Genomic DNA, 27,780 nt, shown 5'->3' with positions numbered 1-27,780 from the left:
CCAGCCCTAGCAACACCGTCCTAACAAGGGCACCTGCGGGAGCCACAGTGACGGCCCAGTCCTGAGTCTTTTTGTTCCTTTCTGCTTTCCTTCCTTATTTCTTTCACTACGGACATCCTGCAGAATCAAGTGCATTTGCTTCTAAGCAGTAACTGCTGTGACCAAGGTGCAGCCACGGCGCTGGGGGAGAGAGGTGGGCTCAGGGAGGCATCAGCCAGACAGCCACCCCTGCGTGACCTGGGTTGGGTACACCACGGGGAGAGAATACAGGCTCTTGGGGACACCTGGGAGACGAAGCCATGTGTAAGGAAGATTATCCTGTAAGCAGGTGCATCGTGAATTAGAGGGTAAACTCATGATGGACAAAGAGACTACCCAATAGTAACAATTTATAGCCATGACAACAGTATCTCTTTTTAAAGGCCCATCTGTAATTTCTTTTAATTCTGCATTGCCATCCTGCAAGAAAATGCTGCTATTCCCCTTTTATGGATAAGGAAAATGAGGTGAACAGAGGTCAAGTAACTTGTTCAACATCATAGTGCTGTGGGAGGATACTTGTGGTTTTGTTCTTGATGTTGATTTAAATTTCGACAAAATTCTGGGGGGCCTGGGCGGCTCAGTCAGTTAAGCATCCGACTCTTAATTTCAGCTCAGGTCATGATCTCATGATGCCTGAGATCAAGGCCCACGTTGTGAAGCCTGCTTGGGATTCTTCCTCTCTCCCTCTCTCTCAAAATATTTAAAAAAATATGACAAAAATCCTAATCTACAGATTAACCCTTCTTGCCATATGTGTGTCGTATATTTTTTTAAAGACCTAAAATGTTACAGTTAAAGTGTCCTTATTCCCCTTCTCAAACCCATTCCCCCACGTGCCTCCTCAGAGAGAACCAGTATGTACCCTTCCGTGGATGTGTATCCTTCTTAGCAATCTTTTATTCACTTACTGCATCGGTAATTTAGAAAGAGAGAGAATGAGAACATGAGTTGACAGGGCCTGTTGACACATTAGATATGGTGACCGAAGGAAGAAGAGAAACCAAAGGTCACTATTAAGGTTCTCGTAACAATAGCCAGCATTTATAGGATGTTTATCATGAGCCCGTCCCTGCACTAAACACTTTATGCGTATTGTCTCATTTAATCTGTATGCAGCCCTGTTAGGAGATGCTACAATGATCCCCATTTTAAAGGCTGCCCACGACGCTTAAAGGGATTGCTATTATATACATTTATTACCTTGGCTGAGTGGGAGAGTGGAAAACTCACACAGTCTCTGTGCCTTAAGCCGTGTTTTTATCATAGCTCTGATGTAAGAGAGTCAGAGTCTCCTAGGTAATAAATGGTAGTTCTTTGGGGGGTTTTTTCCTCCAGAAACGAGGGCACTGGAAAGGACAGATCTTTGCAGTAGATAGGCATTCTTGTCGGTACTTTTACAAGGGAGAAACCAAAGCAAGGATCCATTAAGTGACCTCATTTCCCCAGTGTTGAGTTTTTCTTCTTTTGAGTCCAGTGCTCAGGAAGCAGACTTTTCTCCCTTGCTCTTTACCCCAGGCCAATGTAAATGCCACTCAATATATTTCAAAATAAAGACCACTACTTATGGAAATCAAAATTATGGCCAGGGCCCTCGTCTTCTGATTCAGAGATCCATGAAGATTGCTGTTTTTTGTAGACCGATTTTGTTTCGAAATCTTTAATGACAGACTGTCATCCCCGGGGTTAGAATGGCTTTTAGCCCTAGTAATTGTTTGGCGGTGTAGTGCTCCGTGCACTGAACATTAGGAGGACCAGTTCTCCACTACAAAGGAAAACAGAACTGAAGCATTTAGCCAAATAATGCCTCAAAAATATTATTCAGGTTAGTTACTGGCCTTTTTCACTTTAGTCCTAGAAACCTTTCCTATGTGCAGTTGTTGCTTGGCCCTGGGTAGTTTGCTAGCCGTGAAACAGACAAATCGATCCCAGGCTCTCCTATGAAATTCAAGCAGGCTTTCATTTTTGCGAGGTAGATGGTATTCTGGGAGTTGTAGTTCAAAAACAATTACTCAAAGCCGTGCCTTAAAACCATGAAAAATCTCGGGCGCCCGGGTGGCGCAGTCGGTTAAGCGTCTGACTTCAGCCAGGTCACGATCTCGCGGTCCGTGAGTTCGAGCCCCGCGTCGGGCTCTGGGCTGATGGCTCAGAGCCTGGAGCCTGTTTCCGATTCTGTGTCTCCCTCTCTCTCTGCCCCTCCCCCGTTCATGCTCTGTCTCTCTCTGTCCCAAAAATAAATAAACGTTGAAAAAAAAAAAAAAAAACCATGAAAAATCTCTTTCCTCTTGCTGTTATAAGCAACAATTTTAAAAGCTGCCTGACAAATCACTTGAGCCCCACTCTTCTGTTTTGATGTTCCCAGAACCTCCTCAAAGCAATTACTCTCCTGTACCTCACCAAAGTCAAGCCATAGTGCAATGTATATGGATTAGAGAAAACCTTTTACTTAATGGAAATTGGAGCGGCATTGACTACAGTGAATGAATCGAGAGTGGAGAGAGAGAGAGAGAGGATCTCCACGTGATAATCCTTAAACCCCACTCCACAACTAGCCATAGGAAACTCGGCAATGGCAAAGAAAGAGATCAATGTAATTCCTAGAGCATTAGAAATAGCCTCTTCAGTCGTGGGGCCTCTGAAACCTTATATGTTAAAAAAAAAAAAAAAAAAAAAAGTCAGGGGGCAGCGGTACCATACCTAGTATATGTGTTTAATAAGAATACTTAAATGTAATTAGCTACCATTTGTAGAACTATTTGCTTTATATATACTATCTCATTTATCCTTACAAGAGCCTCTTAGGCACTATTATCCCCATTTTGCAGATAAGGAACCAAGGCTTTGAGAGTCGTGTAGGTGTATGTCGTTTCTAAGTGGCAGAGCCAGAAATTGAACTGAATGAAAGCTCTCCTAACCAAAGCCTGATCCTCTAATTATCGGTTATCTAGATAGGTGATCAGGGCTGATAGCAAAAATTAAAGCTATAACAATCTCGATACGGACTAAATGGAGGCCAGAGTAAATATGTATGTAAGGTAATAAATTTTAGGAAAGTAACACACATTTTTTTCAAGGATACTGTGCCTTTGCAATGCACAAACATTGATCGCACTTTGTTCTGGGCGGCAGGGTCACTGGCTACAGCATCTGTCCCAGGAAACAGAATTGTTTTCATTCATCAAGGCCTGTAGGTGTCTTCTGCATCACCTGGGAATGAAAGCCTTCACCAAAGATCCCATATTCTAATAAACCACCTCATACCAGAAATCACTGGGCAGGAGACAGGCACAATGAGGAATTTTTTTTTTTTAATTTATTTTAATGCTTATTTATGAGAGAGAGAGAGACAGAGTGCTGGGAGACAGAGTGCAAGCAGGGAAGTGGCAGAGAGAGAGACACAGAATCCGAAGCAGGCTCCAGGCTCCGAGCTGTCAGCACAGAGCCCGAGGTGGGGCTCGAACTCACGTGCCAGGAGATCATGACCTGAGCCGGAGTCACACGCTTAACCAACTGAGCCACCCAGGTGTCCCCCCCCCCCCCCCCCCCGGCCACAATGAGGAATTCTTACCCTGTGATACTCAAAACTGTCTAAAAGTAAGAAATGGATTCAGTAATAATCTGCATTTTTATCGTGCTGTGGTGGTATAGGATCTTCCCCTCAAATGCTTTCATAGGTATTATTTCTGATTACTAATACAAGAATCAGGTGGAGGGCTTAGAGCAGTACTGAAGAACCAAAAGAGACAGTGAGTAAAGAGAGACTTGGTAAAAAGCAAAACTCAGCGGGGCACCTGGGTGGCTCAGTCAGTTAAGCATCCGACTTGGGCTCGGGTCATGATCTCATGGCTTGTGGGCTCGAGCCCCACATCGGGCTCTGTGCCGACAGCTCAGAGCCTGGAGCCTGCTTTGCATTCTGTGTCTCCCTCTCTCTCTGCCCCTCCCCTGCTCGTGCTCTGTCTCTCAAAAAATAAATAAATGTTAAAAAGAAAAAAAAAAAAAAGGAGCAAAACTCAGCATCTCATTTCCCCTCAAATTTCCCAGGCTGTTTTGGAGAACACACTGGAAATATTAAGCTGAGGGCAGACTTTCTTTCACAGGTGGTGTAGAGATTCCCGCCCCCCAATAGTAGAGTAAGAATGACACCCGAGGGCACGTTTAACATGCTAGTGTTACTAAGAACATTGTGAGAGATTCCGGGAGCTCACTCATCCCTGTTGGTCTCTAGAAACATTCACCCATGTTCATTTTTATTGACTTTATTGGATAGATTTTCAATTTAAGGACATCAGTTGGCCAACCACTTGAAATATACTACACTGCCTTCCTTACTCCACACAGTATTTGGGGGAACGGCTACTAGCATTTTTGTTGTTTGTTTCTGATCACGTGGGAGTGGCTGTTATCAGAGAAGTGACTTTTTCCGTAGGTATTAGTCATTTGTTTTCTTTTCATCCGTTTGTTCAGAAACTCTGCTGTAGTTAAACCTCGGCGCCCTCCCCTGGGAAGGCAGGGTGCCATCACAACGGATGAGCCGTCAGAGACAAAAGTAAAGAATGTGCGTGGGCATAGATTGTGTCCATTAAAGGCAGAGTCCCCGCCAGAAATGCTAACGCCACAGTGCCCTGGGGTTTAATGCCCTCGGAGACCACCACCAGTTCCTTTCTGGCTTATTTCAAAATTGGGATGCTTACTGTGTTAAATTAGTAAATAGCGAGTTCCGAACCTCACAAAGCAGAATTTAAATTCACATCACCTACAATCCTGTGAGTTTATCAAGATGATTAAGCGGATTATAACCAAGTTACTAAAGGAATGGCTTAATCCATGGCCTTTATTGTATTCATTTTATTTCTACTCCCTGGCAAGTGTGAAAATATAGAAAGCTTTCATTACTATACGTTTTGAATATATTGAATTTAAAATGAATGCTTTTTCCAATTCGTTTTTTTTTTTTTTTTTTTTAATGTCATTTTTGAGAGAGAGGGAGGGAGGGAGGAAGGGGCAGAGAGAGGGTTCCTCGCTGACAGCAGAAAGCCCGATGCGGGCCTTGAACTCATGAACCATGAGGTCATGCAAACCGTGAGATCATGACCTGAGCCAAAGTTGGACGCTTACGCAACTAAGCCACCCAGCCACCCCTCTCTTATGTACATTGGTGAGTTTAGCACAATGGATGCAACCCAATGAATAAAACTGGATTCTTAGAGCTGCAGGGCTCTTAAAGCCCAGCCTATTTTCCTTATCGTCCAAAGGAGGAACCGGGGGCCGAGGGCGGTGAAGAGATTCACCCAAGTGCACCCAGCCGGTCAGTGGCAAAATCTGGACTTGGGACCCAGGTTTCAAGACCTGTCCCTTCCACTGCTTTTCTCATGACATCATGGCTACCTTGCAGGTACAATGCTGTTAATATCTGGCATCTCAAAGACAGGAAATTCTATCTAAAGAAAGTGTAAGCACCTAGACATTTTATAAATCCAAGGCTCTGCTTCTAAGAAGGCAGTGTTGGGGCGCCTGGGTGGCGCAGTCGGTTAGGCGTCCGACTTCAGCCAGGTCACGATCTCGCACTCCGTGAGTTCGAGCCCCGCGTCGGGCTCTGGGCTGATGGCTCAGGGCCTGGAGCCTGTTTCCGATTCTGTGTCTCCCTCTCTCTGTGCCCCTCCCCCGTTCATGCTCTGTCTCTCTCTGTCCCAAAAATAAATAAAAACGTTGAAAAAAAAAAAATTAAAAAAAAAAAAAAATAAAAATAAAAAAAAAATAAAAAAAAAAAAGAAGGCAGTGTTTCTGCAGATTAAAAAGAACATCCAAGACCTGTACGGAAAATTCCTAGTGAGCGCTGTAACTCTCACAGACTGCGAGGAATTATGTTTCTAAATACTGGACATAAAACATTTTCCTTGTGAAGCTGTAGGGAGGCTTTGTTTCACGTAAGTGATAGAGGTGAGGTACTAGGATTTTACACTGCGATTACAAACACACACTCTTTACAGCGTTTATTTTCCTTTAATTCACAGATTGCCCTTGAATCAAGGCTGAACGTGGGGCAAATATCTGGTTATTTTGCCGCCATAAATCTGTTGTCGACAAAGAAGGGACTTTAGTCGGAATTACCCAAATTATATAATTGCTGTAAATAAAATCCACTCGGTACCATCCAATCCCTTCTCTTCGGTGTGTTTCTGTAGATAGTGTTTGGCCTTCAGTTCATTAAAGCAACATTCTTCCATTAAAATGTTTAATTTTTTTTTTAGCAGAATGCCTACATTAAGTGAAATTTCCCAAACTGTAAACAACCTACTTGAAGTACATCCGTATAGTTGTGGCACCATTTTATTTCATATTTGCAGAAGTGATTTTTTAATCCTTTGGATTTATTTCATTTGATTTATTTAAAAGCCATTGATTAAAAGATGAACATGAGCCTAGAATTCAGAAATCCTTGGCAGTGATTGTCAGTTTTATAGTTCCTTAAAGAAGCATTAAAAACTTTACACTTACACAAAAATTGAATTTGCTGTTCATATGCATAAAAGATTTAATGGCATATAAATTGGGAATAATTGGTCTGTTTAAAAGGATTAAATTAAACCTAAATCAATAATAACATGTGCAGTTTCAATTTAACTGCCTACTTAAAATAAAGTGGCAAATAAATAACTGCTAAATGATTAATAGCAGTGCTTTTATTCACCTCCTCAACAGGCAAAATGGCCAGTTATTGAATATTTTATTATGAGTGCCAAGGATGTTAATTGTGCTAGAAACATGCTCTAATTTTAGTAGGTTTTTTTTGATCGAGTGCTATGCTACATGTGAGGCTCTTCATTAAATGGAGATTTGATTTTATTTTGTTTGGAGTACAGTAAGCCCTCGAATACGGTCCATGAAAGCCAGCAAATATCATGGTGCATGCATATGAGACCACCCTCCCCTGCCTCTCTGCATCCGTGTCTTACCTAGGCATCTGAAGAGGAGACCTTGCATCTGTTGTCTGAACGGTAACAAAAGAGTTGTGTCCGCATTGTCTGCGTAACCTTTCTAGCGAATGCGAAGGAAAAGAAGTGCACGTTTTGTGTGCGGATGATTACCGATGAAGGAGCACTTCACGCTCATTTTGTTCCCGCGTGTTGACCTGGACCACGAGACATAATTGAGCGTCTTTGCACACAAGCCCGGTACAATGGGGATCCTTCAGTATCATGTTCTGTTTCGGCCATTAGATTTGTTTCTGTGAAACAGTACAGCTTCCCATGCCCGTGATTTTGCGAAACGTAACCTTTCATTTGTTTCAACGTAGAGTTTCCATCTAGACGGGGGACCGAGGGGAGACTTTGAGACAGTCGTGGCCGGCGCAAGTGGCACAGCGTAATTAAAGCTCTTAGAAGAGCCACGTTTTCAGATTTAAATCTGCTATGCAAACATCATTAGCGTTTCTCTCCACACGATTGGTTCAAAACCAGTTTTCTCAGCCAAAGCCATTAATTCTTTCTGATTTGTTTCCAAGCCCGTTGTGTTTTCTAGGTTCCACTTATAAACACCAGTCTCTCTGCGGCGTGTGATATAGTTCTACGGGCATTTAGGAACGGAAATTTGTTGAGGCCCGAAAGTACAGTTATTTCTGTAGATCTAAAGTAATTTAATTCTCCCTGTTTTATCTTCCCCCTCATCTTTCAGCAGGTTCTTAAAATACTTCACCACGTGGCTGAAATTTCTTAATCCCATCTCCTAAACTATAGCTCAAAAAGATTGTCCACGGTGCCTAAATCGTGGTTAAAAAAAAAAAAAAATTGGATTTTTAAAGATAAGTGTTAATCCTTCAAGGCCACTCAGGTGCCACTTAGTGCATCACAAGACAGCCTTATGTTCTGGAAAGAACATAAGCCCCAGGGAGAGAAGAATCCCTTGAGATCTATCAGCAGGAAGCACAATACACAACACTGTTATGTCACGGTGACTGTGACACTCAGCAAGCAAAGCACGGTGACAGAGCTCACTGACATAGGCTTTCACAGCTAGCCCTCACTCTGTGGCAAGGACACAACTACAAGCATTCGTACGTATTAATTCACTTAATCCCCTCAACAGCGCTGTGAGATGGGTGCTGTTCTTATCCGCATGTTACCGATGAGGAAGCGCAGAGAAGGTAAATAATTGGCCCACGCTCACACGGTTACTGTTGGCATCAGGAATTGTGAATACGGGCAGTCTGATGTGGGCCGCCTGTCCTTAGACGCTCTGCTATACCATTTCTCAGAACCAAAGTACTCCCCGTCATTATCCAGGCAGGAAAAGCACCACGGAGATGATGTATAACTGAGGAAGGTCTACGGTCGCGACTGCGGGCATAATGCCATTCCCGGCCGATGCTGGGTAAATACAACGGCCGCTCTGAGCGCTAGTCTTACTGCAGAGATACAACCAGGGAAACCATATCCTTCAATCCTCGAAGACTACCTATTTTTTTTTTTTTTTTATAAAAATAAGCACCCCTCAGCGTATCGCTTCTTCTGTGAGTTTATCACAGGGTCATAGAAGGATAGAACTGAAACGGACCTTGAGGTGATCATCTAGCAACCGCCTCTGGAAAGAAGAGGTTAACACGTTTTCAGTGAGAAGCAAGGTTGTGCAGCCCCCCATTTTAAATACCCATAATATGCTGCATGTTTCTGTACACATCTAACTTCGCCCTTGATTGTGAGAGCTGGCGCAGAAAGCCTGTTTCCTTTCCAGTAGGTAAGATCCGCCGGCCTGCTTCTGTTTGCTCACCACGCTCCAATGCCTCCGCACCCGGGGAGCCACTCAGCGTGTATGTGGACTAACTCGCTAACTCACATGAGGCAGGCCTCGCTCCGTGACCGCCCGCGGGGATAGCTGCACAACACAGGCCACCGACCCCGTGGACAGGAGCCAGTGCAGGCTGCCGCGGTCTCTGTCCCGGCTCCACCACGTGTTCGCTCTGTGACCTTGGCAAAGTGACACAAGCTCTCTGGGCTTCAGCTTCTTCATCTATTAAATGGGGCGCATGAGAGTACTGCCCTCACAGGGCTGTTCTGAGGAAAAAACTGGAGATTCGCCGTGAGCACTCCCCCTCCCTGGCACGCAATAAGTATGCTGCCTTCCCAAAGTCAGCCCGTCACATCCCACCCCGACCGAGTAGCCGAGCAGATCCGCAAAGTGATGCGTCACTCTTAACGGAGTGCAAAGAAGGGGACTCTATCTGTTCGAAACACCAAATACATACGCACACCTCTAGAGACAATCCCTTCCCAAAACTCATCGCCTGGACTGTTCGAAAGTATTCGTGTCTAACACCTCTGTTCTCTAATTAAGTTATTTTTGCTCAATGAAAGCCAGACTCTCGAGTTCACTGAGGTACATGCAGACCAGGTTCCTTCGCAGAGTTCACAAAGCCTTTCAAAGACCTCCCCCCTGCTTCGCCCTGAGCTCTCCTCAACCTGCCCTCCTCCCGCCCTCCGCTGCATCCGTACAGAATCTGTCATCAGGTCCCTCATCACGGCCACTGTAAACTGCCTGTTTCCTGGTCTGTATTCCCCACAAGGCAGGGAGCCCATCGCTGTATCCCCGAGCTCAGTAAGTGCTCAGTAAATACCTGTAGGGTCACTGAGTGAGCAAACGAGTGAGGGAAGTTAAATTCTGGGAAACGGAGCAAATGAATGAACAAGGAGAGTTGAACGTTATGTTTTCCTTTCAATATGTACGGCACCCTTCTTCATGTAAAAAAAAAAAAATCATGGCTTTACTGAAGATTATATGATTATATTGAATCATATATTGAATTATATAATATATTGAATTACATAATATATTGAATTATATAATCAAGGTACCCCTTCCTCTTTTCTTCCTTAAACCACTGCCAATGAACCCTATGTTTAACTCATTACGAACCAAGCCTTGAAAGCTTTCACTAATTTGGTTCCAGGCAAGAAGCTTTCCTGCATGTTTCGAGTCTAATTTCCTACACCGTTGGGTTTTTAAAAATTAACATCCGATGCCACATTTGTGTTGACTCGAGTATTTTTGAGGCCCAGTTATTGAAGAAACACCCGTTAACTCCTCTGTCCATAGCTCAGGGTGGAGTACTAAGGGCAGAGGTTAGAGAAGGAAGGGTGACACTTAAGTCCCTGTTGCCCAGAGCCTTAACTAGGTCGAGAGGCAAAGTTACCACAGTGAAAATAAGCAAATACAAACCCTTAATTATGACATAACTGCCTCATTTTGATGCTTATGCAAGCCCAACAAGTAAACAAAATATAATTTTTCCCTACTTACAGACCAGAGAGACTGGCTCAGAGATGACAGCATTCGATGCACAGATAGGTAAGGACAGACCCAGAACTGTCCAGTCCCAGGTCCAGATTGTGCCCTGCTGCACCACTCCGTGTCCCCGCTACCTGCCCAAAGAGACCCACGGAACCAGGCGAAAGGCAAGGCCAAAACACAGTGCTTTCAACGTGACAAGACATCACCCAGGAGAAAGGTCCCCATCAAAGCCCCAGAGGCACGTAACCCTGTGCTGCCTAGGGGGTGGACTAAGCTGAACAACCGGGTGTCCGGCTTCCCGACTCGTGGGCGCAATCTCCCTTCAGGCATTTTGCTGGAAGAGCGTGTCATTTCGCTTCCCTGGGTGGAGAAAGAAAAGCAACCAGCTCCAAGAAGTTCTCCGTCTTAATACGTGAACCCCAAATTCAAAGTGACGGTTTAGCAAGGCATGGGAGTTTTGTGGTGTTGCCCTAATTTTTGCCTTACATCGAAGCAAAAGAAATCTAGGTCCACGTTAAGAGAAGTAAATTAGCCGTAGGGGCACCATTAGTCTGTTTACCCAGCATAGAATTACGTCCTCTGTAAACGGGAATATCAAGTAGCATAAAAAGCCTAGGTGATTTACATTTTCTTTTTGATTAGAGGATTGCAAGTACTGTACTCAAGGAAGGAAAATCTCCCCCATTTAGCTTTTGAAGATCAAAGGGGCCATTAAATATGCCATATTACCAGCCTTTTTTTTTTTTTCTTTTTTGGTTAAGACCGGGAGGTGCTTTACAAATTGAGACTGTCAGGAGGAAAAGGCAAGACTTTATTTGGGGTCATATGCACGGATTATGGACTGGCCTGTGTCCCTAAGGCAGGACCCTACGTTTAACCTTTGGCTGAAACAGGGCTGTCCTACAGCTTAAAGCGCATGCTGACCTGTCTGCTGTTCTGTGTGCATCGATCCGACCAACGAAAAGAATACGAACTGAGGATGAGTTCGGATTCTCAACATTTGGGGATCTTTCTGTAGCGCGGCTGATAAAACCTACAAAGACAAAGTGAAAAGTAAAATCGCTTTACAGCAGGATGAACCTAGGCGGGTATTCAGTTGAGACGAATCTTGCTTTCCCTCACAAAAGGCGCAGACCGAGGAAAATAGCGTCCAGGCAGCAACAACATGTTCTTCCTAGATAAGCAGTCAAATGTGTAGGTCACCAGCCAAAACGTGAAATCAATTTTATCTTCATTAGCCGAAGTACTTAAGGTGTGCATAACAGCTTCCCTTAAACCAGTGAGTCACTGACATTTATTTTTCAGCTGTTTTTCTAGCATTTATAAATTAACTATCCCCCACTTTGATTCTGTAATTTAATGAACTGGGGTAATTAAGACCTTTTCGTCCTTAGGTACAGCGTGTAAACCTAATCTGAGCCTCAGATAGGTCTATGAACACATAGATAGCAAAAGAATGGCTCAGTAGGTTAAGCATCTGATCTTGATTTCGGCTCAGGTCAAGATCTCGTGGTTTGTGAGAACGAGCCCTACACTGGGCTCTGCACGGACAGTGCAGAACCAGCTTGGGATTCTCTCTCTCCCTCCCTCTCTCTCCCTCCCTCTCTCTCCCTACCCCTCCCACATGTGCACACCCTCTCCCCGCCTCTCTCAAAGTAAATAAACAAACACTAAAAACAAAAAAGATAGTAAAGAGGAAAATTATAGGAGAAAGATTCAAGTAGGATAATCAACTAAATATAATGAGTAAGTTCATTTTGATGAAAGACTTGACATTTTCCTTCTGCTTTGGGCAGCCAACAGCCGGTAGAGGATAAATACTCAGACCTGCGATACGACCCAAACTGGAAGAGTAAGAAAGAGGAGAGGAAGTTCTTGACTGTGGAAGCACTGCCAGAGTCTGTAGACAGCTCGACTGAAAATCTGACTTCAGATCCACTGTACCCCTCCAAGGAGACGTCCATGGAACTCCCTGGGGGAAAGGCGGAACAGAAGAGGAGCCCACAGAGCGTTGCCTCCTTACTTGGCAGTGAATTTTTAAGCCCGAACTATGAGCGCGGCACCCATCACAGCCAGCCATCTTCGGAGCTGAGCGACCGTGATCTGGAGAAGTCCAGCAAGCTCTCTCGGTGCTTGAAGAGTTCAAGTTCACATAATGAGGTTTCTCTGCCAGGATCACGTGGCCGGCGGCGAAGGAAGTCCAAACAATATTTTGTGGAAAAAAACAAGCTGACTCTGGGATTACCTACTCCTAAAACGGACTCGTATCTTCAGCTTCACAATAAAAAAAGGGGGGACGTTCTCTCAGAACAGGTATGTAAGTGCTCCTTTCTCTCTTCCCAGCCCTAGACTGGGACTTGCCCTTGTTTGAAATGGCTGGAGACCACTTCCTTTGAGATGGTGATGTCATTGTAACCACATGGCTAAGACAAATGTCCTTGCTCTTCTTTGAGGAATCGGGGGAGTTATTCCACTAATTCTTAAGACCAAAATCAAAGCCATCAATGGCTTACAATGCTATAATTCAATTATATCCAAAATATCTCCATTCAAGGAAACAGAATTTAAAAAGAAATTTTTTTTAATGTTTATTCATTTTTGAGAGAGAGAGACAGAGACACAGTGCGAGCAGGGGAGGGGCAGAGAGAGAAAGAGAGAGAGAGGGAAACACAGAATCCCAAGCAGGCTCCAGGCTCTGAGCTGTCAGCACAGAGCCTGACACGGGGCTTGAACTCACGAGCTGTGAGATCATGACCTGAGCTGAAGCTGGACGCTTAACCGACTAAGCCATCCAGGCACCCCAAATGCAGATTTTTTTTTTTTAACTGCCTATTCCATTAGATAAAATAGAGAACTGAACGTATGGTTCCCTGTGCTGGTTACCTGGTTTTCAACCCTCTTAAATGCCCAATACAACGGAGGTGACATGACAAACTCACATCAGAAACAGCAACTCACATACACAAGTTGTTCTCAACTTAGATTTTGGATACATATTGTGTGGTAGTGGGAGAGGGGCGGGGTACAACATGTGGTTGTTTGGTCATCGTTTTTCATTCTCCACCTGATTTTATTACCTTTCCAACCATGATTGATAATCACTACACCTTCCTTTATTCTGTGCAGATGATATAATTAAACTTTAGTTTCTCCATCTATAAAACTGGAATAAATGCCCCCCCCCTTTCTCATCTGATCATTTCTAGAATAAATTCTATCCCAGATGATGGATTCAAAATCTATTTCATGGGCACTCATTAACAATCCTATCAGCCCACCTCCTGGTGGACGTGTCTGTGGATGTAAGAAAAGAAGGTCTTGGGCGCCTGGGTGGCTCAGTCGGTTAAGCGCCTGTCTTCAGCTCAGGTCATGACCTCACGGCTTGCGGGTTTGAGCCCCACGTCAGGTTCTGTGCTGACAGAGCCTGGAGCCTGCTTCAGATTCTGTGTCTCCTTCTCTCTGCCCCTGCCCTGCTTGCGAGCCCTCTCTCTCCCCTCTCTCTCAAAAATAAATTTTTAAAAATTGTTAAGAAAGAGGGCGCCTGGGTGGCGCAGTCGGTTGAGCGTCCGACTTCAGCCAGGTCACGATCTCGCGGTCCGTGAGTTCGAGCCCCGCGTCAGGCTCTGGGCTGATGGCTCGGAGCCTGGAGCCTGTTTCCGATTCTGTGTCTCCCTCTCTCTGCCCCTCCCCCGTTCATGCTCTGTCTCTCTCTGTCCCAAAACTAAATAAACGTTGAAAAAAAAAAAAAAAAAAAAAAAAAAAAATTGTTAAGAAAGAAAAGAAGGGCCGGATCAGTATATCTACCATCCATATTGGGGAAATAGCTTGAAATTCATTACCTACTAATGTGGAATCATTTTCAAATAAGAAGGAAAGTTATTAAATGAGGATGCCCTTAAACCCATCCCAGATTCAAACTGGTATTATTTAAAGTGCTCTAACCTGTTCTAACCTGTAGCTTTTCTTTTTTTTCTTTTTTTTTTTTTTTTTTTGATAGAACAAGAGAGATGAGGTAGATGAACATTTGAGATTTTCCCTTAATTCAGAAAATCCTTTTATAGTCTTAAAGGATTAGGGTCACATCCTCGCCTTTGTAACTAATAATAAAACAAAAGAATGGATGTATTATATTCAGCTGAATTATCAAAACACTTAGCGGAATTTAATTTTGACCCAATTTTAGATGTTAACATAATTTTCATGAAACTTAGGTGGAATTGTGAATTTTGCTTCATTGCCCATTTAAAAATATAAATAGGGGTGCCTGGGTGGCTCAGTTGGTTAACCATCTGACTTTGGCTCAGGTCATGGGTTCAAGCCCCACGTCAGGCTCTGTTCTGACAGCTCAGAGCCTGGAGCCTGCTTCAGATTCTGTGTCTCCCTCTCTCTCTGCTCCTCTGCCACTTGCACTCTCTCTCTCTCTCTCTCAAAGATAAATAAACATTAAAAAATTAAAAAAAAATTTTAATATAAATTCAACAGTCCAGTATCTGTGAAAAATGCTTAGCCAGTAGTTTCCCCCAGACAAGAACAATATTTTTCATTTATTTTTAAATGTGTTCTCCAAAGAAGCCAATCTAGGAGAGGCAAATAATGAAGCCAAAGGAAAGAGTTATATGTCTACTAATAAAAGTGAAAATAGCTTTATTATAAACTCTTTAATTGCTGATTTTTTTTTTTTAACATTTATTTTTGAGACAGAGAGAGAGAGAGCATGAACAGGGGAGGGTCAGAGAAAAAGGGAGACACAGAATCTGAAACAGGCTCCAGGCTCTGAGCTGTCAGCACAGAGCCCGACGCGGGGCTCGAACCCACGGACCGTGAGATCACGATCTGAGCCGAAGTCGGACGCTCAACCGACTGAGCCACCCAGGCGCCCCTAACTGCTGATTTCTTAATTGCTAATTTTTCTTAGTAGTTGTAACTTAATTTACAGACAACATTGGGGTGAATTGACTGTCAGTGATTCCACAGCATAATTCTGTGTTATGCCAGTGAGGAAGCTTCAAAGCATTTTTGGCCCGCTCAATCTTTAAGCTCATGAATTATTCTTTGAAGTGGCCATTGACCTTGTCTGCCACTTGGTCCAGGTTTAAATGTTGAAGGGCTTATTTATAATTATAATCGAAAGTGTTTCTTCATCATTTCCCAACATATATTTCCTTCATCTTACTCCATTTAAAAAAAAAAAAATAGTAGCAATTTAAAAATAAACAGGCTAGAAATCAGTTTGACCTAACAGTGATATGATACGTGTAACTTGTTTTACTGAATTTTAGTCAATGGCATAGAATGACGTGTTCCTTTCATTATTTATATATGAAATATGTGCAGGTCTTTCTGCCAGTAGAGATTAAAAGTTCCCTTATGGGCAAGAACTATGCTTTGGACTTACCTTTTTTTTAGCTTATTTATTTATTTTGAGAGAGAGAGAGAGCAAGTGTGAGCAGGGGCGGAGCAGGGAGAGAGAGAGGGAGACAGAGAGAGAATCCCAAGCAGGCTCCATACTGTCAGTGCACAGCCCGATGTGGGGCTCGAACCCAGGAACCGTGAGATCATGACCTGAGCTGAAGTTGGATGCTTAACCGACCGAGCCGCCCAGGTGCCCCACTTTGTAGTGATTTTTAATCTTCGTGGTAATGAGCCTAACATATGGCAAGGTCTCAGTAAATATATGGGAAATGAAAACTGAATCTCTTCCATCACCGCCAAACTTATTCTCTTCAGTATAAAGTTTATTTGAGGGGGAAATAGTATTTCCAGAGCAGTGGTTAGAAAGCCTCACTGGATATTAGATTCACCTGAGAAACGAATTGTAAAATGATTCTTGGCTTCACCCAGACCAACTGACATCTCGGGGTAAGATCCTGAGAGGCAGTATTTTTCTTCCAAAGCTCCCCACGTGATTCTAATATTTAGCCAAAATTGAGAGGATCCTTGATCTAACGGAGTGATTCGGGGGCACCTGGGTGGCTCAGTCAGTTAAGCATCTGACTCTTGATTTTGGCTCAGGTCATGATCTCCCGGTTCGTGAGATCGAGCCCCGCATCAGGCTCTGTGCTGACAGGGCAGAGCCTGCTTGGGATTCTCTCTCTCCCTGCCTCTCTCTCTCTGCCCCCCTCTCTTGCAAAATAAACAAATAAACATTCGAAACAAAACAACAGGGGTTCCCAAACGTTAGTGTGCATCAGAGCCAACTGGAGGGTTTATTAAGACAGACAGCTGGACCTAACCTAGGGTTTCTGATTTCGTAGGCATAGGGTAGGACCCAAGAATTTGAGTTTTCTATATGGTTCCGAGTGATGCCACTTCTGCTATCAGGCCCACTGAGAGCCATGGATCTTTTTTTCCCCTCAAACTTTTTGAAGGCACTAATGAGCCACCTCAGGATCTTGTTAAAATACAGATTTCGATCGAGTAGGTCCGAGGCGAGACTTAATTAAGAGTGTTCATCTCGAACAAATTCCCAGGTGATGTCAAGGCTGCTGGACCACACATAAAGCACATACAGGGGTTTCCAGAGACCCAAAGTCAAAGTTGGGTACGTGAGTACCCACAGAGCATTGATGTTTTCAATGGCTGATAGGATTGTTCTGTGGATTTGGGAGCAGGAGGTTAAGTATTGGGGGTGGCGGGTGCGGAAGTTATTGTTTTAGATTAAGCAGCATCTATCTGGAAGGTTTTCATATTTGAAAATCTATTGTCTCCTCCTAATTTCTCTGAAAAAGATGACAAGTGTCTTACAACTAGAAATACTGAAAGAACAAATGACACCTGTTGCCAAATGAATGACTTAATGTCAATTGCCATTACACAGCCAAGAAAACCAGCTTCTTAATACGTTTTATTGTTGCAAGCATCCCTGCCCAGTTGAGTAATACAGGGTCTTAAGTAGTGTATTGTATTTGGGAAGATTTGATAGTAAATCTAAGGGGCACCTGGGTGGCTCAGTTGGGTAAGCCTCCAACTTCAGCTCAGCTCGTGATCTCATAGTTTTTGAGTTCGAGCCCTGCTTCGGGCTCTGTGCTGACAGCTCAGAGCCGGGAGCCTGCTTCACATTCTGTGTCTCCCTCTCTTTCTGCCCCTCCCCTGCTTACACTCTGTCTCTGTCTCTCTCAAGTAAATAAATAAACATTAAAATTTTTTTTAAAAAAAGAAAGTAAATCTAAGAAATTTACATTTAAAAAAGTCAACAGTTTTTTTAAAAAACAAAACTCAAAAAAAAAGCTGATTAAGTTCAGATGAAATCTAAAACCAGGAATAATAAAGAAAGCTCTGGAAATTAAGAATCATGCGAGAGGGGCGCCTGGGTGGCTCAGTCGGCTGAGCGTCCGACTTCAGCTCAGGTCACGATCTCACAGTTCGTGGGTTCGAGCCCCACGTCGGGCTCTCTGCTGACAGCTCAGAGCCTGGAGCCTGCTTCGGATTCTGCGTCTCCCTCTCTCTCTGCCCCTCCTGCTCTCAAAATGAATAAACATTAAATTTTTAAAAAATTTAAAAAAAAGAATCCTGAGAGAATCTAGTACTACCGCATAGTGTATTATAAAGCCTCAATAATTAAATACCAGGGTAACATTTAATGCATATACAGACATTAAAACGTGGTAGAAAGTCTAGAAACAGAGCCAAATTACATACGGGAGTATAGGATATGATACTACGATTCGATGAAGCAGGATCTCAAGTCAGTGAGGGAAATGATGGCTTGTTCGATAAAACAAATGGGTAGCCATCTGGGCAAAGATGAAGTCATATCCATACCTCATATCATACAACAAGCTAAATTCCAAATGGGTCTAATATTTAATTGAAAAAAATTAAACCGTAAAAATACTAGGTGGAAAAAAAAAACAAGAAAATTCTCCTATAACCTCAAAATGGTTCACAGTCCAAAAATCTATAAAAGACTGAGAAATTTGACTACATAAGTATCAGAAACTTCTGCAGAGAAAAAGCCTAAGAAAGTCAAAATATAAAGAACAAAGTAGAAAAATACTTCTAATTCATATCATAGATGGAACACTAATATCCCCAATATATAAAGAGCTCCTAGAAATCAAGACCAAAAAATCCCAATATAAAAATACACAAGGGCGGGGAATAGATAATTCACAAACAAGTTAATACCTGTATCTATGAAACATGAAAAGATCCCCAACCTCAGTCATTAGACCTCAGCCTTTAGGCCAAAACAGTACAGAATAGTTGGTGAGAGAATAAATTAGTATAACTGATATGGAACACAATTTGTTAATATCTATTTAAAATACAAATACAGTTACTCCTTGAAAAAGTAAAGCATAATGGCTAAGAGAATAGACTTTTGAGCCACGGCGGCTGGCACTGACACCTGCTAGCTGTCTGACCGTGGGCAGGTGGCTTAACCTCTATGTGCCTCAGTTTCCTCATCCTTAAAAAAATAAATAATAGTACTTTCCTCCCAGGATTATTAAGAAGATTAAATCAATGGGTTAATATAAGGAGTGTGCTTAGATCAATGCCTGGCTTATAGCAAAAACTACACAAGTGTTAGCAATGATTATGATTTTTTTTTTTAAGTAGGCTCTGTGCCCGGCATGGAGCCCAATGCGGGGCTTGGACTAACGACCATGAGAACAAGATGTGAGCTGAGATCAAGAGTTGGACACTTGGGGCACCTGGGTGGCTCAGTCTGTTAAGTGTCTTGACTCTTCATTCTGGCTCAGGTCATGGTCTTATGGTTCGCGGGATCAAGCCCCGCACTGGGCTCTGTGATGACAGCACAGGGCCTGCTTGGGATTCTCTCTCTCCTCTCTCTGCCCCTCCCCCTTTTGCATGCTCTCTCAAAACAAATAAATAAACATTAAAAAAAGAGAGAGAGAGAGAGAGAGGCGCCTGGGTGGCTCAGTCGGTTGAGCTTCTGACTTCGACTCAGGTCACGACCTCGCCGTCTGTGAGCTTGAGCCCCGCGTCGGGCTCTGTGCTGCTGACAGCTCAGGACCTGGAGCCTGCTTCATATTCTGTGTCTCCCTCTCTCTCTGCCCCCACCCCCACTCATGCTCTGTCTCTCTCTTTCTGTCAAAAATAAACATTAAAAAAAAGAGAGAGAGAGTTGGACACTTACCCGACTGAGCTCCCCAGGCACCCCACAATTATTTTTAGTTGACCCAACACATTCCACTCCGAGGCATTTTTCCTAGTTAGGTATGTGCAGTTTTTAAATAAATCGTGTATAGGATTATTCATTTCAGCCTTATTTTTTTTTTTTAATTTTTTTTTTCAACGTTTATTTATTTTTGGGACAGGAGAGACAGAGCATGAACGGGGGAGGGGCAGAGAGAGAGGGAGACACAGAATCGGAAACAGGCTCCAGGCTCTGAGCCATCAGCCCAGAGCCCGACGCGGGGCTCGAACTCACGGACCGCGAGATCCTGACCTGGCTGAAGTCGGACGCTTAACCGACTGCGCCACCCAGGCGCCCCTCAGCCTTATTTTTAATAGCAAAAGACTGGAAACTACCCAAATGTCTACTATTTGGGGCATACTGAAATTATAGTACATCCATAAAGTAGAGGACATTGTAACTGTTAAAAAAAAAAAAAAAAAAAAAAAAAGAATGGAGATGTTCTCCATGACCTCTTATGGATAACTTATCAGGGCTTATTAACAGAGAAAGTAAAGGTGTAGAAGAATGGCACATACAGTGTAAAAAAAGTGAGGAAGAATAAAGATACATGTTTTGTTCGGAACGCATAAAAAACCCTGATAGGACTGGCGGGTGTGAATTGCAGAGGGTGGACGGGGGGCCAGAGTGAGAGCACAGCTTTTCCCTTTCTATCCTTTGATAGCTCCTCTCTTTGGAACCATGACTATGGATCCACAACACACAACATCTTGTAATAACCCTTGTAACTATACACCCCCGAGTGCTTGGGGGTGACCTAAAATGCATTCTCTGCTTCTAAATAATGACTCCGAACCACCGACTTTTCAATTCAATTGCTCTGCAATTTTTTGTGTGTGCCATTTTTCACACATCTGCTGATCGTACATTAAAACGCACTGGAAATCACCTTGAAATGTACGAGAAGATCTTTATCACATGCCGTGGAAAGCAAGGAACGGATATAAAAATGAACACACACTAGAGGGCACCTAAGTATCACAGTCAGCCAGGAGCTTTGCTGGGGAGTATTCAAGGCTTAACTTTTTTATTCATGGTTTGTTCAGCGTTTGCCGGAAACGCACCAGGATTTGAGCCCATGTATGATCTATCATGAAAAGAAAGTGGGGTCTTGAAAAAGGAGCTGCCTTTGTGTCTTGATTTCAGAATGACTCTGAAGACTGATAAAGGTGAAATCTAGCATGCTTGGAAAACAGCAGGAACAGCTTTAGACACGCTATTCGTCTCCTGGCCTTCCTTAGAAAGTACAGATGCTTTTCAAGTGCAAATACAGAAACGTTATTCAGTCGCCCTATAGCCTTGAAGCCAACGTAAAGCCCTGTAAGTATCCACTACCCATTTTGAAGGTCAACATACGTTTGTGGCTCTTGCTGCGACAGCAGGTCAGTCAGCCCACACACCTTTAATGAGCACCAACGATGTGCTCGGTGCTGTGCTCGGCATGGAACAGAAAACAAGACACACAGAGCCTAGTCTTCAAGGAGCTTACCTTCCAGTCACGTGACAGAGGCAAGAAACGTGTAACAAAATAATTTCAAACGCCAATAAAAGCCTCAGAGGATGCTGAATAGCTACTTAATGAAATGACGAGGGGGAGCCTAACTGGGATGGTTGGGTTCTTGGGAAGGGCTCGGAGACGTCGTCCAAGTTGAGGCGTGGACGGACGGGAAAGGGAAAACGTCAGGAGCTCTGGGGGACCAGCTTCATTCGGTCTGTGCCAGCTTTGGGAGCAGCGTTCTCCCATAAGGGCAACACGATGTCATGGGAGAAAAAAACAAAACCAACACAAAGCGCTAGTTTGGGAGTCAGACCATCATGGATTATACATCCTGGCTCCCCCGACGTCCTAGGTGGTGGCACTTCCTAGACATCTGAGCAAGGGATTCTTTAAACCTTACCTTCTTCATCTATTACGTGGGGTCAACGTCTGCCTTGGAGGCTTATTGGAAAAAAAATTATACAAAGCCCCTGACGCGCTGCAGACACTCAGCAGAGGGAAGCTGTTACCAACACTGGGCATTCCGAAGCCACGGCTTCTAAACAGATCGTTTTCTTTTTTCAGGTTACAGTGACGCAAAAGGAAAGGGATAGGGCTTCAGGTGGGATAAGAAAGTGTAGCTAAAAGGATAGCATGTAAATGCCCTGCCAGCCCGGTCGACGGCTGGACCCCCAGAAGACCGTCCGCAAACACTTCACGCTTGCCATGTTGTAGGTCAGACTCAGACCCTCAGACTCGCACACCCTCTCCGAGACCCAGCCCATTCCTGCTGCTTCAGTCTTATTTATTTTTTGTCATCCTCCCCCTTCCATCTTCTGGGAGCTCGCGGCTCCCCGAACCCAGCATCTCCCCTGTGTTTCTGGCCACACTGATGGACGACCCTTCCCTATCTTGTTTGCTTAGGAAAACTGTACCCCCCTCTTGCGATGCAGCTCAAAGGCCCCGGCCTTGTACCACAGGTTCAGGGTTATTGGGATGACCGAATGAGATACTATGTGTGAAAGCCTTGGATGGGCATGTCGCCCTACATGTCTATTATTATTGACATTTAATTTGAACTTAGTCTCCCACTAGAGAAGATTAATAGTTAAGTGATACACTGCTTGCCTTTTCCATAGTTTCAGCCTTAGCAAGACGTTTGGCTGTCTAGAAAATCAGGCTTTACCTTTAAATGATGATCATCTTTTTCTTAACACATCTGGCTAGAAACATAGAATCCCGTTCTAGAGAATTCTTCCAGTCTGATGGCCTGTTCGAGTCTCACCTTTTTATGCTGGTAAAAACGTTTCTTCTACAGAGTAAGTACTCTGTGCGTTCATTGATTGGCCTTTTTTTTTTTCTTCTGCCCCGTGCGACCGCAACAAGAGCACTTACTTACGACAGCCTAATTTAAATTGAACTTTACGGTTTTGTCCAGTGTGTTGCTTAAGGCGTCTTTCCACGCGTGCTGTTTAGCACTGGCTTGGGCTACCAGTTGTATGATCCATAGAGTGGCACTCCATTTGAACTCCATGTGACTGAGGAGGGATCCACGAAAAGAGAACCTTTCCACGTAACGAAAGCATGCCCTTTAGAAAGCCAGAAGTGATCGTAACACGAGTAATCGTGTCTCAGGACAGCTTGCACAGATGCGCCCGGTGTGCCCAACCCTTCCGTGCCATCTTGCCCAGGCCATACGGCGTGGCTCTGTGGTAAGGTCGGGAGCTGTGGCAACGGGAAGAAGCCGTTCTTTTGCGGCTGTCAGTATATCTGCTCTTCAGGACCTTCTGGCCCCATGGCAAGTCCACAGAGTAAAGACTGGGTACCGGATAGCAGCTGCTGTAGTAGAGACACGTACGGCCCCGAAGGAACACAGAAGAAAAAGTGCGCAAGTCTGGCAGGGGAAGTCAGCGAGGGCTTCACAGAAGAGGCAGTCGTTAAACAGATTCTCTAAAAAGCAGAAGTTAGCAGGTGGCGGTGGGCGGAAAAAGTATTGAGGCCTAGGGAGTGAAGTGCAATGGTGTAAAAGCAATGAGAGGATGCTGGGGTGCCTGGGTGGCTCAGTCGGTTGAGCGTCCGACTTCAGCTCAGGTCATGATCTCACGGTTCGTGAGTTCGAGCCCCGCGTCGGGCTCTGTGCTGACAGCCTGGAGCCTGCCTCAGATTCTCTGGAGCCTGCTTAGGATTCTGTGTCTCCCTCTCTCTCTGCCCCACCCCCACTCGTGCTCTCTGTCTCTCAAAAATAAATAAATGTTAAAAGTAAATTCTTTTAGAAAAGCATTGAGAGGATGCTGTTTAGGCAGAAGCCCCCTGGTACAGTGGGAACCTCTAGGATACAGGTCAGGAATGGTATTTGGTCAATCAATCCAAGTGGCTTGGGTGCCTGGGTGGTTCAGTTGGTTAAGCATCTCACTCTTTTTTTTTTTTTTTTTTTTTTAATGTTTATTTTTGAAAGGGAGAGAGAGTGTGAGCAGGGGAGGGGCAGAGAGAGAGAGACAGAATCCGAAGCAGGCTCCAGGCTCCGAGCTGTCAGCACAGACCCTGACACGGGGCTTGAACTCATGAGCCGTGAGATCATGACCTGAGCCGAAGTCAGATGCTTAACCGACGGAGCCACCCAGGCGCCCCAAGCATCTTACTCTGGATTTCGGCTCAGCTCGCGATCTCAGTTTCGTGAGTTCAAGCCCCATGTCGGGCTCTGGGCTGGCCCAGCAGAGCCTGGTTGGGATTCTCTCTCTCTCTCTCTCTCTCTCTCTCTGCCCCTCCGCCTCCCCACTCCTGCTCTGCCTCTCTCAAAATCAATAAATAAACCTAAGGAAAAAAGCAGTCAAAGCAGATATGAACAATGATAACCTGAGATAGTTGATTTTCACGTAAAGTATATAAACATACATTAATTCACCAACCTTTAACAGAGGGGCCAAGGCCTCTTCTGTCCGTGCATATGATACCAGGATATTGCGTCATCTTTCCTGAATCAGTCTGAGAGCTAAGATTTATACTTTGGATTTCTTAAAAGCAAAGGGAAAACTTAAAAAGCCTAGGATCTAAGAACATAATCTTTGATTTTGCTAATAACCATTTCCATAATCTTTTACAGCTTTCCCCCTGCCCTACTTGTCATTTTGCCTTTTGCTTTACTGGGTCAGTCTAAGTTATTTTACTTAGTTGTCATGAAAATAACGACTCTCTGTTCACACACAGACTTCTCCAAACAATCTGACCTTCCAATGAATTTTATAATTTTAATAACACGTGTAATAGGGGCGCCTGGGTGGCGCAGTCGGTTAAGCGTCCGACTTCAGCCAGGTCACGATCTCGCGGTCCGGGAGTTCGAGCCCCGCGTCGGGCTCTGGGCTGATGGCTCGGAGCCTGGAGCCTGTTTCCGATTCTGTGTCTCCCTCTCTCTCTGCCCCTCCCCCGTTCATGCTCTGTCTCTCTCTGTCCCAAAAATAAAAATAAACGCTGAAAAAAAAATTTAAAAAAAAAAAAATAACACGTGTAATAGAAATCAATAGGTTTGCAAACAAATGGAGAAGGAACTGCTGGTAAACATACAGTTCAACTACCGGAGACAGAAATACCCAGGCATCCTAGAGAGCAGCTGGCCAGTCATGGCATCTGGCTGTGGGCATTAGCTGGGATATCTTTTTTGGTTTTTTCTAATGTTTATTTTTGAGAAAGAAAGAGCGAGCAAGGGAGGGGCAGAGAGAGAGGGAGACACAGAATCGGAAACAGGCTCCAGGCTCTGAGCCGTCAGCACAGAGCCCGACGCGGGGCTCAAACTCACGGACCGTGAGATCATGACCTGAGCCGAAGCCGGACGCTCAACTGACTGAGCCACCCAGGCGCCCCAGGATATCTTAAAGAAGGACTAGAGGGTATTACTTAACCTGGTAAATTGAGACGACGAGTACTTCCGTGTTGCATGGGACTAGATTGTGTGGATGGGAGTGTAGGTATTTAGGCAGAGAAACTGGCTGGTGCCTTTCATGCAGGCTCTTGTAGGTCACTGTAATGCAGGGGCTCTCAGAACGTGGTCCCTAGATCAGCGTCAGCATTGCCTGGGAACTTATTAGCCGTGCAAATTCTTGGGCCCCATCCTCTACTTCTTGAATCAGAAACTCTGGGGCGAGGCCCAGGAATCTAGTTTATTTTTTTAATTTTGGAGAGAGTGCACACACAAGCGGGGAAGAGGGGGAGAGGGAGAGAGAGAGAATCTTAAGCAGGCTCTGGGCTCAGGGCACAGTCTGACACGGGGCTCCATCCCACGACCCTGAGATCAGGACCTGAGCTGAAACCAAGAATTAGACACTCAACCCACTGAGCCACCCAGGTGCCTCCCCCGCCCCCAGCCATGTTTTAATAAATGCTCCAAGTGATTCCAATACATGCTCAAGTTTTAGAATGCTGCACTAAGGAAGTATCTTTTCCTCTACATGAGGTAGAATCATTGAAGGATTTTAGAAAGGGAACAATTTGAATTATGTGGTCATCCAGGGGTCCCATGTCCATATTCTTAGTTGTGTTATACAGAACTCAGGCTGCTGGTTAATCGAATACAAAATCTCTTTCGTATTCTTTCAACGTTTATTTATTTTTGGGACAGAGAGAGACAGAGCATGAACGGGGGAGGGGCAGAGAGAGAGGGAGACACAGAATCGGAAACAAGCTCCAGGCTCCGAGCCGTCAGCCCAGAGCCCGACGCGGGGCTCGAACTCACGGACCGCGAGATCGTGACCTGGCTGAAGTCGGACGCCTAACCAACTGCGCCACCCAGGCGCCCCTCTTTCGTATTCTTGAAAACAGTTAATTGCATCGTTCACCTGCCTATATTTATTACCAGCTTATGGTGGGTCAGGCATTGTCTTAGGTACTTAGAGTACATCACTGAACAAAATTCCAAAAAATTCCAACCACCATGGGGCTAACTTTCTAGTAGGAGGAGACAGACAATAGACAGAATAGATAAATCAGTGCAAAGGAGAGAAATAGAGCAGAGAAATGGTGAATTTGGGGCTGGGGGGAAATTATAGTTTTAAAGAGGTCATGAAGGAGGTGAGAGAAACGAACCTAATGACCAAGGTAAGACTTGTTACAAAAGGGAAAGTACAAAGTGCCAAGGCCATAAGCTCAGGTGCATCTATTGTTAAGTAGCCTCTGAGGAGTCAAGGAGGGCTTCCTAGAGGAAGTTATATTTCAGCCAAGGCTGGAACAGGAACAGTGAATGGGATTGGTCAGAATAAATCAGGTGAAGAGGGGTTTCTCAGCAAAGGATGGCCTACGTGCGGACCTAGACATAATGGTACATGCGGCCCAACCACAGAACTGAGAAAATACGGTGTGAAAAGACCAAGTATAGGATGCAGGGCCTTACAAACCTTTAAAGATTAAGGACAATGGAAAAGTGCTGAAGGTTTGTTTGTTTGTTTTTTTCATTTCTTTATTTTTGAGGGAGAGAGCACAAGTGGGGAGGGGCAGAGAGAGGAGGAGACAGAATCCAAAGCAGGCTCCAGGCTCTGAGCTGTCAGCACAGAGCGAGCGGGACCGGAACCTGTGAACTGTGGGATCATGACCTGAGCCGAAGTTGGACATTTAACCGACTGAGCCACCCAGGCGCCCCTGAAGGTTTTTTTAAGTTTGTTTATTTTTTGAGAGAGAGAGAGAGAGAGAGAATATCTCAAGCAGGCTCCACACTGTCAGAGCAGAGCCTGACATGGGGCTCGAACTCATAACCCATGAGATTATGACCTGAGCTGGACCCACTGAGCCACCCAGGCACCCCACTGAAGGGTTTTTTAAAGTGGTGGCTTAGCATAATTAGTTCAGGGGTTTTTTAAGCTGCGGTACCTTATAGGGAGAATGAATGTAAAAAATAATAGATCCAGAGGTCTCGAGGCCCTCAAATTCTTATTGAACACATATTTGTGAAATACATTAGGAAGTGATCGGCAGGCACGGAGAAAGCGGCCCACGGGAGCCAAAGTATCTCCCGTGTATTGTCTCTAAACAGCTGAATAATTACTACAGGTCCCCAGACAATCCAAGTAGCCGTGCGACGTATCGGAGGTGGAGCCCCACCACGGCAGGCTCTCTGGACCGCCACGCCTCCACCTGTTTTGCTGGCCACGTATGAACAGAGGTGGCAGCACCCATGTGAGCAGGTGGGGACTGACACGGAGCAGAATGTATGAGAAATAGGACAGAATTAATACAGCAGATCGCTCGTCAGCCCAGTTAACAAACGCTCATTGAATCCGGCGATTATGCACCGAAGGGAGGGTTTCAATAGCAGATGTGTTGGGGTGAGAGCGAGCGAACACTACATTTCAGAAATCAGACTCCTTGACCTGCTTTAATTTGGGCACGTGCTAGTTAATACCCTCAAGGAATAACAAGGAAACAAATTAATAGTGGGGCTCCCCATAAAGTTAAAAAAAAACACACACAACATCAAGGAATAAAGGAGCCAAACATCCAGCGATTACAGGACTTAAGGCTGATACGCTTTGCAAACACAACTCAGCATGTATCGTGCAGATACGCTAATTCACATATCGCTCTTGGTTAAAGCCTCAACTTTTTTGTGCTGTGCCGATTCTCTCTGAGAACCTGCCCAGTTTCTTTGAGAGAGAAACCGCAGCCCAGTCTAGCTCAGCTGTACTCAATCTGAGTTGCTTTCCTTCCTACAAACCCTCACTTCAAAGCAAGGAACATAATGTACAATTTTTTAATGGCTCTAGACCCAGGCACTCAGGCTCTCTGCTCTGCGCCTTACCTCAGTGTAAACACCTAATCAGGATTGCCCGCGCTTCATCAA

The 27,780-nt window shown here is 44.6% G+C and overlaps 1 protein-coding gene and 1 non-coding gene across 4 annotated transcripts in view; one reads left to right on the top strand and one right to left on the bottom strand.

Moving 5' to 3' along the window:
- Window positions 1–27,780, top strand: part of JHY (junctional cadherin complex regulator) — a 63,262-nt gene that overhangs the window by 4,509 nt on the left and 30,973 nt on the right. For all 3 annotated transcript variants that reach the window (XM_086678830.1, XM_086678828.1, XM_086678829.1), the window contains one exon: window positions 12,117–12,633. In XM_086678830.1, coding sequence (XP_086534956.1) covers window positions 12,117–12,633 — 517 coding nt within the window. The remainder of the gene's footprint in view (window positions 1–12,116; window positions 12,634–27,780) is intronic.
- On the bottom strand, window positions 15,111–15,195 carry TRNAR-UCG (transfer RNA arginine (anticodon UCG)). The gene has a single exon. It is a non-coding gene; the product is annotated as a tRNA-Arg (tRNA).

The sequence above is a fragment of the Puma concolor genome, chromosome D1 (genome assembly GCF_028749965.1).
Source record: "Puma concolor isolate L17-30 chromosome D1, mPumCon1.1.hap2, whole genome shotgun sequence".
NCBI lineage: Eukaryota > Metazoa > Chordata > Mammalia > Carnivora > Felidae > Puma > Puma concolor.
This window is presented reverse-complemented; position numbering and strand designations above follow the sequence as displayed.